Source organism: Chenopodium quinoa, unplaced genomic scaffold (genome assembly GCF_001683475.1).
Source record: "Chenopodium quinoa cultivar QQ74 unplaced genomic scaffold, ASM168347v1, whole genome shotgun sequence".
Lineage (NCBI taxonomy): Eukaryota > Viridiplantae > Streptophyta > Magnoliopsida > Caryophyllales > Amaranthaceae > Chenopodium > Chenopodium quinoa.
Window position 1 is genome coordinate 1,777,203 of NW_018744996.1, and position 10,981 is coordinate 1,788,183.

The 10,981-nt window shown below is 35.2% G+C and overlaps 1 protein-coding gene across 2 annotated transcripts; it reads left to right on the plus strand.

Annotated features, from left to right (window-relative positions):
* Positions 1-342: 342 nt before the first annotated feature.
* Positions 343-8,283, plus strand: LOC110707265 (probable galactinol--sucrose galactosyltransferase 2). Of its 2 annotated transcripts, none has more exons than XM_021885282.1 (14): positions 343-528; positions 2,253-2,457; positions 3,318-3,565; positions 4,065-4,155; positions 4,380-4,428; positions 4,527-4,618; positions 4,694-4,804; positions 5,160-5,288; positions 5,905-6,457; positions 6,595-6,662; positions 6,758-6,892; positions 6,992-7,209; positions 7,416-7,504; positions 7,627-8,283. In XM_021885282.1, the coding sequence occupies exons 2-14, from the start codon at positions 2,267-2,269 to the stop codon at positions 7,984-7,986; spliced, it is 2,334 nt and encodes a 777-aa protein (XP_021740974.1). In that variant the 5' UTR covers positions 343-528; positions 2,253-2,266; the 3' UTR covers positions 7,987-8,283. The 2 variants fall into 2 exon arrangements, with proteins under 2 accessions (XP_021740974.1, XP_021740973.1); XM_021885281.1 differs by lacking the exon at positions 343-528 and adding an exon at positions 541-738.
* Positions 8,284-10,981: the final 2,698 nt, after the last annotated feature.

Below are 10,981 nucleotides of genomic sequence, written 5' to 3' on the forward strand. Positions count from 1 at the left end.
ATTATCGGATCCAACCAGTTCGAAAACAGGTAAACCTTTTGAGTCGGGTAAGTTTTTGACACCCCTACCTAAACCTAACTCAAACCCCACCTTGAAGTAACCTCCATGGATAGATCAAACCATCAAAACAAACAAATAATCTATATACATCAAATTATTTTGGATATCGGGTTTGTGGTATGGGAGCATAAGAAATTGAGAGCCGATATATGAGAAGACAAGGATTGACCATTGACCCCAATAATTTGATTAAATGATTGGAAAATCTGAGATCCAAATTTCAAGCCTTCTTTGAATTAAAAAAATAAAATAAAATTAATCAAATATAAAAATTCATGCAAATTGCCGTATTCCAAAAAAACAAGACTAAAAATATCTTTCTTTCCCTCCTAACATCGGCATTTTTTTATAATAGAAAAAAAACCCGGGAAAGCAAAGGTTACCAAACAAAATCTTAACCGTGCACGTGGCACGATCAGAAGGATGGCAGCTTGAAAACTCGGGTATATATATCGGAAGAACTCAAAGGTGTGTTTAATGATCAAGTCTTACATTATAGCTATTTGCATTCTCTCTCTTGTTGAATGCATTTCTTTGATTGAGCTATTCTCTATTTCTTTCATCTCCTATATTTTCTCTCTCCTCGTTGATTTATCTCTATTACAAAGTATTTGGATTTCAATTAATTGAGGTGTAACCGTGCAAGTTTTAAAGAGTTCATTTCACTCAAGTTGAAATGTAAGTTTACCTGTATATTTTTTTTTTAATGTAACGGGTGTATTGTGTACAACATATTTAGTTCATCTCGAATTACATAAAAACCAATTCCAAAAGTGGTTGATGGTTTAAGTGATTTATGTGACTTACACAATACATCCTTCTTGTAATAAGTTTGTTATTAATATTATAGTGTTATATGTTTAATTTTGATTCCTCTATGTATAGATGTCAATTTCATATACAATGGATACAGCGGATATATTGTTTACAAACACAACTTAATCAACTTGAATCACGTAAAAGCCAATTTAAAATTGATAGATTATTATTTATGGAGTACTTCGTATGTGATTGGGTAATTCATACCATACACCTATTATATTAAACATGTTTACATGTTCAGTGTTCATCACGGATGTATTGTATAAAACAAATTTAATCACCTGGAATCTCATAAAAGCCGATTTCAAAAATGCTTGTTTATTTTGTGATTCGGGCAATTCCCACAATAACACTTGTTGTATATATCATATATGGCTTAAATTCATGTTTAGTTTATAAGTTAATTTTAAAGTTATAACGTTTTTAGATTACTGTTTATGAAACGTATTTCGTTTTCGGCTGCGTATTTCCTTTTTATCGGTATTTTGTTTTAATTCTTTCAAAAAAAATAAAAAAAAATGATGTTTCAATTAGTAACTTTGAACTTGAGAAAAAAGTGATTTTGATGACTGATTATTATGAGATTAAATCTGGATGCGTTGTGCTAGATCTGCTTTTAATTAATTATTAATTTTAAAAATTAGTTTTGGATTTTTTTTGGACTTCTTATTTTTTTTTTTTAAGTATTTTTTTTTTCAATAATTAATTTTCTGTTTATAGTATTCCATTTTGATCATCTTTTCTTGTGAATTATTGGATAAAAAAGTTCCATTTTTTTCACAAAAATCTGTCCTTTTGTAACTTTATAAACCCAGCTTTTTCGTAATTTCGCTTTCAAATTTTGGTCGGCTATCGCGATCATTCCTGGGATTATCTGTCCATTCTCCAGAAACTCTCTTCATTAAAGATTTAAAGCCAAGTTTTTTTTTTTTTCCCGATTTTTAGTTATGGCATCAATTGGAGTTTTCACGTGTCCGCGCACAACTTTAATCTCACCATAAAAAAGAAAACGGAAACTGTATTATAGGATGGAGAGAATATATAAAGAATTGTAGAATTTATTTTCCGAACTTAAAAATCTCAATGATATTTGATTAGTGTAAAAACCTAATTGTTGCAAATGTGAACTAAGAAGTACTTGTCCATGATTGCCTTGAAACCCCACATTTTGAAGCCTAATAAATTTTTGTACTTTGAAATATCATAATTATCGAGTATGGCGGTTTTTTAATTTGTTCTGTCAGGCCGTCAATACCGACGGCTGGTCACAGTTGATGACCTGATACATGTGAAAGTACATATATGACTACCCAATATTACAATTTCAATTGCTGATTTTGAATGTGATTGTTGAATGAATATGGGAGCAGCTAGCTAGGCCGAAATGACGATCACACCTAAGATTTCTGTCAACAATGGGAACCTTGTGGTTCATGGGAAGACCATATTGAAAGGAGTACCAGACAATATCATCTTAACCCCGGGCTCAGGCAATGGTTTGACTGCTGGTTCATTTATTGGCGCCTCGGCTTCTGATAGCAAATGCCTTCATGTATTCCCCATGGGCACTTTAGAGTAAGCATCCCTTTTCAACTTTTTCTTTGTGCAAAGTTGATATTGTTTTGTTTAATCTCTACATGCTTGAACATGATAAAAAATAAATAATCCAAGCTTACCGTTGAGTGGGGGCGTGTTTATAAGGAAGATACATGATCCAACTCTAGTTAATTCGTCAATCTAGCATTTTCTTGTTTTGTACTTTGTTAGTCATATTGATGTTCCTTAATTTAAGGTAAATGGGGTGAGGTGAAAGAACCAGATTCTAGCAGCCTTAGTTTATACTATTGAGATTGGAAACTTGAACTTCTTCTCTGTTTAGTATCGAAATTCCTTTACACTTTGTTTGGATTGAAGGAAATGGAAGGAAAAGAAGGAAGGGAAATGGAGGGATGGATTATCTTTCATTTGGATAACAAATAAGGAAGGAAGGGAATTGGAGGGGAGAGATATGGAAGGATTAAATTGTAAGAAATTAATCTCTCCAACAATGGAGAGATTTGGAAGGAAAACTCATATTTCTTCCCTCCCCCTCCCCTCCCTCCCCTTCTTTTCTTTCCCATTTCTTTATCCAAACTTACAGTTAGTCAAAGAGGTATGTCACTGTGAGGGTTTGATTCTGGTTGTCAAGAGTTAGTGAGGATCGTCTTTTGTATTTTTATACAAGCTCGAAGAAGTATGCCTATATAATTTGGTGAATGGTGATGAAGTTTACTTCATTCAACACTATAGAGAGATTGGATAATTCATAACTTCTTTTCAAGTGTTTCACACTTTCACACACACATATTGTTTTATTTTTCTTTTGTTCTTATGGAAAGGATGAGTAGTATGCTTTGTTTGTAATAGTTGATAACATTCTGTGTTGGATGTGGCAGGGGTTTGCGATTCATGTGTTGTTTCCGGTTCAAGCTGTGGTGGATGACTCAGAGGATGGGAAAGTGTGGAAAAGATGTTCCGCTTGAAACTCAATTTATGCTTGTAGAGAGCAAGGATTCCACTGCAGAAGGTGAACCAGATGGCTCTCCGACTATATACACTGTCTTTCTTCCCCTTCTGGATGGCCCATTCCGAGCTGTTCTTCAAGGGAATGAAAAGAATGAGATAGAGATTTGCATTGAGAGCGGTGAGTGATCTTGGTCATGAAAGTCCTGTTCTTTCTTGCGTGTCTGGCCTGCGTATGCAGAGCCATGCTTGTAACTTGTCTTTAATTTGTCCACTCATTAAACTCTGGTAGACTAGTTTCTACATCTTAAAAATAGTAGTGGACCAGTTACTACTGCGAACAGTACTAAGGTGGAAAAATGGTCCAATATAATAACCATGGATAACAACTAAACAGTTTATACATGGAGTATCCTCTACTTCGCATCACCAGCCCATACTGCGGCCCTGTGCTTTCTATGATAGTCTCCGTTCTCCATAGATTGTTCCACGATATTTGGAGACTAGTGTTTGAGTTTCATAGTAATAGTGCTGCTGTCATTAATCAACATTCAACCAAGCTGATCAAGTGGACTGAACAAACTATCATTCAAATCATTCATATAGATGGAATTTATTGCATTTCGGAAGTAAATGGTGTCCGAAAGATCAGATACGACTTTGCTTTTTTACGGTTACAGGGGATACTGCTGTTCAGACCTGCCAAGGGCTTCACCTAGTTTACATGCATGCTGGGATCAATCCTTATGAAGTTGTCAACCAGGCTGTAAAGTAAGTGCCTATCTTATTCTTAAAAAGGCTTTTTCTTTTGTAGATTCTTATTGAATTAGTTATAATGACATCCAAAGCCAATGGTGATCTTATACATTATATAACCTATGGTTTTGTGAAACATGTGCCGTGATTAGAAATTAGGTTGTGTGGAATATGCTTTCCCTAGTGTTCTTCCTGCTGTTAGATACTGCTCCTACTAATTGTTTCTCTCTCTCATGCAGGGCTGTAGAGAAACATATGCAAACTTTCCGTCACCGAGAAAAGAAAAGGGTAAGTAAACTCTTTTGGTAGTGTCATTTAAGTGGTTACCCCCTGATTTCCAGAAATTACTGAATCATTAAGACTAAATTTGTTATGGTTTCCTCCAGTTGCCTAATTTTGTTGATTGGTTTGGCTGGTGTACATGGGATGCTTTCTACACTGATGTCACGGCTGAAGGTGTAGAGGAAGGCCTCGAAAGGTACTGTGATGGTCTTATGTTAATCTCTAGATTCATGATAGCACAGAACAACTGAATTCTTGCTGCTTGTTGCAGTTTGTCAAAGGGTGGAGCCCCACCACGGTTCTTGATCATCGATGATGGCTGGCAGCAGATAGGAAATGAGATTGTCAAGGATGAAAATTGTGTTGTGCAAGAAGGGGCACAGTAAGATAATGTTTTCATTCTTCTACAATATTTTCATGTAAAGCCTTCATGTATGGTTTGTTATTAAGTGTTCAGATGCTCAAGTTCTGAAACTTGCACGATTAGCTTATGATTTTCTTAGAAAGGATAGATTAGATTTAGCAAATCTGCACATGTCACTCATGCTAGAATACAATTAAGGTCTTTGCTACAAATCCTTTTCTAGAAAGGAGAAGAAAATGAAATTCTATAGATGTCTAGTCCACAAGAATGAAATAGTGTTCTTAACTTTCATTATCATGAAATTTATGTGCACGTGGCGTATAATGATATTCTGTATTGATGGTAATTTTTGGTGCAATTTTTTCTGTTGTAGATTTGCCAACAGGCTAACTGGAATTAAAGAGAATGCCAAGTTCCAAAACAAAAAGAATGGTGAAGACAACAATCTGGTTCCAGGTCTGAAGCATGTTGTAGATGAAGCTAAACAGCGCCACAATGTGAAGTAAGTGGCCTAACTAGCTGATCAGTGATTTTCTTATGATCTGACTTATATGCTATTTATTCTCTCTTCAAACATGTGCCTTTTTGTGCAACTCACTAGATTAACTTGTTGGATACAAAATTTTGATCCCAACCATAAACCATGTGGGAGTAAATTTATGGAAATAATGATTTATTCCAGCAGACATCATTCTTGTCAGAATTTTATGACTTCCATTTTCAAAAGTTGCTTGTCATTGATTTTGAGTTTATCCAAGTGAGCTAGCATACCGCCAGAGCATTGCTAATTTTTCCATTAGAATGGTATTGCTGGAACATGGCAAGCAAGCAAGTTATGTTTTATAAAGTTTGTTCGAGTGATCCTACTTCTCACATGACTATACAAGTGATGTCTAAATGTTCATATCACCTGCTTCTATATGATCTGGTGCCTAGTTATCTGGGATTTGATGGCAATTTACCTGTGTAATTTGTTGGGGTGTAAAAGAGACAAGTGTGACTAGAATTGCAGAATGAGGAAGTTAGGTATTAAAAAAGGAAAAAAAATATCATGCTCTGTAATTAACTTTGTTTTTAGTAAAAATTGGTTTGAATATCCTCATTTGGTTGTGTTCTAGGAGTGTGTATGTGTGGCATGCGCTGGCTGGATATTGGGGTGGAGTTAAACCTGCAGTTGCTGGTATGGAACACTACGATACTGCTTTGGCATACCCAGTTCAGTCTCCTGGTGTATTGGGTAACCAGCCAGATGTTGTCATGGATAGCCTTTCTGTTCATGGTCTTGGTTTGGTCCATCCAAAGAAAGTCTTCAATTTCTATAATGAGCTCCATGCATATCTTGCTTCATGCGGAGTAGATGGCGTCAAAGTTGATGTTCAAAATATTATTGAGACCCTTGGTGCTGGTCATGGTGGCAGAGTTTCACTCACCCGTGCCTACCACCAGGCGCTTGAAGCCTCCATTGCAAGGAACTTTCCTGATAACGGATGCATTTCTTGCATGTGTCACAACACTGATGGCATATATAGTACCAAGCAGACTGCTGTTGTGAGGGCTTCTGATGACTTCTATCCTCGGGATCCTGCTTCCCATACCATACACATTTCCTCTGTGGCTTATAATTCACTTTTCCTTGGAGAGTTCATGCAACCTGATTGGGACATGTTTCATGTAAGTATTATATTATCCATGCTAGCATGCTACTTTTCCTCGACTATGTATAGATGTATTGGGTGTGTGGGGTGGGATCTCCCACGCCATTTTTTCTGTCTCGAATGAGTTACTAATACTCAGACCTTGCTTTGCAGAGCTTGCACCCAGCTGCAGATTATCATGCAGCAGCTCGTGCAGTTGGTGGATGTCCAATTTATGTGAGGTAAGGAGATTGTTTATACTTCACTACCTTTTTATACTAAATCTTGGAAATGTTATTAATGCTTAATATGAGAACTAAAATTTTTAATTCCACAGTGACAAGCCAGGGAATCACAACTTTAAGCTTTTGAGGAAGCTGGTTCTCCCTGACGGGTCAGTACTCCGTGCTCGCTTGCCTGGAAGGCCTACTCGTGATTGCCTCTTTAATGACCCAGCCAGAGATGGAACTAGGTACATGTCACTGCATTTCAATTTTTCTGATGTGATTATTTACTGTTGTCAATTATCACCTGGTGAAACTTGTGACTGATATTGTGCTGAACGTTGCAGTTTGCTCAAAATTTGGAATGTGAACAAATGTTCTGGTGTTGTTGGCGTGTTCAATTGCCAGGGTGCTGGTTGGTGCAAGATTGAGAAAAAGACCCGCATACACGATACAGCTCCTGGAACACTTTCTAGTTTTGTCCATGCCATTGACGTGGATTCCATTGCTGAAGTAGCTGGGCCAGACTGGAATGGGGAAGTGATTGTGTATATGTATCAATCAGGTAACCATTACCATAATCTGTGAATTTCTGGGAGATTGTTCCTTTTTCCCCTTTCTATTTTTTCTTTAGAATTAGGAGAAGGGGGGGTGGATGGGGTGGTTCATAGCGAGGCATGAAGGCCATTTGATGTAGCCAATTTGGAACGGAGCCTAGTTTAACTGACAGTTGAACAGTTGAACTCTAACAATTGCATATTTGAATCGCAGGGGAGGTGGTTCGGCTACCTAAAGGAGCTTTATTGCCTGTGACTCTCAAGGTCTTGGAATATGAACTCTTTCATATCTGCCCTCTTAAGGCAAGTCCTTGCATTTTATGTTTTCATAGAGTTACTACTTAATCTCTTGATATCTTCCCATACATGTAGCTGGAATAACCAAGTAAATAATACATGCTGAAGTAAAGACCTTGTGTGTGCAGGAAATTACAAGCAGCATTTCATTTACACCAATTGGATTACTTGATATGTACAATTGCGGTGGGGCAGTAGACCAATTTGATGTTCCACTATCATCTGACAAGAAAACCGAGCATTTTAATGGTGAAGTTCCTACAGAGCAGATAAACTCACTCAGCGTCACACAATCTCCAACTGTGATCAAGCTCAAAGTACGAGGATGTGGCCGGTTTGGAGCTTACTCTTCCCAGAGCCCATCCAAATGTACCGTGGATGGTGTGGAGACAGAATTTCAGTATGATTCGGAAACTGGCCTGCTGACCATAACCCTGCCAGTCCCACAGGAGGAGATGTACAGATGGTCAGTTGAAATCCAAGTATAATCAACAGGTTCAGAACTTCAGAATATCCATATTCTTTCAGAATATTGCCACTTTGCAACTGCATGTGGGTCGGCAGCACTGCAGCTGACCAATTGGGTTGGAACTATTGCAAGAAACTTATAAAGGGGTAGCAATGGTTATCAGGGCTTTTGTACTGTATTTTAGAGTTAGTAAGAGCGAGGGAATGGTGTGAAGAAAATAATAGAGTAGGGTGTTATTTTACTTATGTGCAATAAAATAACAAAAATCCATTAGCTTTTATACTGAAGTTGCTTTCGTCTGTTCGAAGAAAATTTACACTCTACTGTCATTACTTTAGTTTGTGCAAATTAGCTCAGTTTTACTTGTCACATTACTAGTTTAAAATTTTTTGTCAACACGATTACAATTCAGAAGGACTCAGAGGGAGAGACAAACGAGAATAAAAAGAACATTACTCGTATTTCTCAAAAAAAATGTATTAGAAAGAACTAGTATAGTACCCGTGCAATTGCTCATTTTTGATAATTCAAATATAATATTATATCTCACAAAATCGAAACCAAAGTTAGCCTAATGCATAATAGTGATATTTTTTTACATTATTTGATTATTCATTCTCAATAATGTGTATCATGATATCACGCATCATTATTATATGTATTAATTCAATGTTGATTTATTTATTTATTTATATATATATAATTTAAAGATATAAAAGGGTTTGTGGTCTTTATATATTTTACATTTTAGATTAGAATGACTCATGCGAGTCTTGCCCCATCATATATCTCATATATTACCTAGGCATGGCAATGAGTTCAGGAGCCGACCTATATCTAACCCATATTTTAGGGCCAGGGTCCTAAATGGATCTGGGTCGGATTTGGGTCTCAGTGCAATGGGTCTGAGTCTAAAAAGTTCAAATCTAGACCCGACCAAGATTCCACCCATAGACCCGTAGATATTAAGTCATAAGTTAATCTAAAGAATCAGATGAAAGGAAAACCTAAAGAACGAACCTAACTCCAAACTACAGCCAACACTCCTCCAAGGGCTAGCTCGTACTCTCGTCAAGTCAATTTTCATATGTTTAGTAGTATTTTTTTTTATGGTAATGATATATGTAGCCCTTAGGGCTATATATAAGCATTAAATATAGGAAAAATTGCCCAAAATAATCCCACCTTTGGGGCATCCGCTAAAAATATATCTTTTTCCATTTTTTTATTATATCTTTTTTTATATGAAGTTTATTTTGATATGCAATATGCAGCAAGTAATAGGCAAGTTATAATCTATTTAGAATATAAGTGATTATTGAAAAAAAAAAAAGAGATCATAATAAGACTCATTTTCGACCCGCTAAATAAATGGATTTGGGTCTAATTTTTTTAGACCTATTAGATCTGGGTCGCTTTTTTAGATTTTTTGATCCTCTTCCAAAAAAACTAGCTCTGGGTCTTGTCAGACTCGACCCAGATTCAACCTATTGTATGTTATCCCTAATATTACCCATATGTGTACTTTTAGTTTAATTAACATTATAATAACTTACTCTTTGTCCTATAATGTGGTCACAAAATTTTAAATCAGGTAATTAAGTTACGCCCAAGATAAATATTAAATCCTAAGTCTAAAGACAAAGATAAACCTATAGCAAAAATATAGTCAGCTTCCACCGAAATTATGAGAACCACATAAGTAAATTTACCTTCCTCAATTCTATCATGCATATGGAAGTAGCTAGGAAATCACCATTATCACAAGTATTGTGGTCGACGACATGCATGACCGGCCACTAATTCTGGATTAAATCCACTTGATTTTCATTATTGCCAGTAATTTAAACATCCATTTTTTTCAAATGTAAGATTTCTATGTTGCTTTGCAGTTCAAAGTTTATTTATTTTTTTCTAATATTGCTGAATTGATTGAGACAATTCTGTTTGTTTTTTTTTTTTTTTTTTTTTGACAACAGCAAAATCACCAACATAAGCAATAACATAAACTTAAAAACTTCTTGTTTGAAGGATCTCAGTTGCTTGAAACCAAATTCACTTGTCTTGGATCATACTTCTAAGACCACTATCAGCAGTGAGGAAAAAAAAAACCTCTCAATCTCTCTCTACCCACTTTCTCACTCCTCCCATACAATTTCTCTCATCAAATGTTTTTTTCACTACATCAATGAGGAGAAAAAAAAACCTCTCATCACTTTTTCCTCCACTATTTACTATACCCCACCATAATACACATCATCTTTTTATTTTATCTTTATTTTGAAATAATGTTTATACTACATATTTAATTTTCCAATACAATTAAAATATGTGAAAATAATTTATTTTTTAATTACGTTTAAAAATAATTTAATAAAAATGTATAATTTAATAACAATTTATAAGTTTTATATTTACTTTTCAATTACGTTTAAAAATAATATAATAAAAATTTATAATTTTTATATTTACTTTTCAATTACGTTTCAATTATAACTTAATAAGATTGTTATTTATTTGTCAATTACGTTTTAATTATAATTAATAATATTTTTTTTTATTTTTCAATTACGTTTTATTTATAATTTAACATTTGAATTAGTAGCACATTTTTGTAATGAACACATTAAATAGTCACATGGGAACTTCAATAACGGTAATACAAACACATGGGATGTTAAATAACGGTACAATTACGAACTAGATAAAAGTGGTTCTACTAAAATAAAATACAAACACGAGTATTAAAACATAAATAACGATACGGTTACAAATAACAAACTAAAAAATTATTTATTCAACCGCATTATGACGAAAGTTCTGCCATATGTGCTCCACTAAATCTTGTTTCAGAGATGAATGAATTTCTCTATCACGAAGGGAAATCCTTCTCTCCAAATACGTGTTGAAATCAATGTTGGGTGGTCGCCCGACGTTGAATTCAAATGGCTCGTTGTTAAACACCGTGGCACTTGTGCTCGGGTCTGCCCGCCTCACCGTACGTTGTGGTCGAT

What these genes read in the sequence shown, in the direction of transcription:
- LOC110707265 (XM_021885282.1), top strand. Translation starts at nt 2,267, where the DNA reads ATGACGATCACACCTAAGATTTCTGTCAACAATGGGAACCTTGTGGTT. An exon ending in GTTGTGCAAGAAGGGGCACA is followed by an intron (nt 4,805 to 5,159) that starts GTAAGATAATGT and finishes TTTCTGTTGTAG; the next exon opens with ATTTGCCAACAGGCTAACTG. An exon ending in GGATGTCCAATTTATGTGAG is followed by an intron (nt 6,663 to 6,757) that starts GTAAGGAGATTG and finishes TTAATTCCACAG; the next exon opens with TGACAAGCCAGGGAATCACA.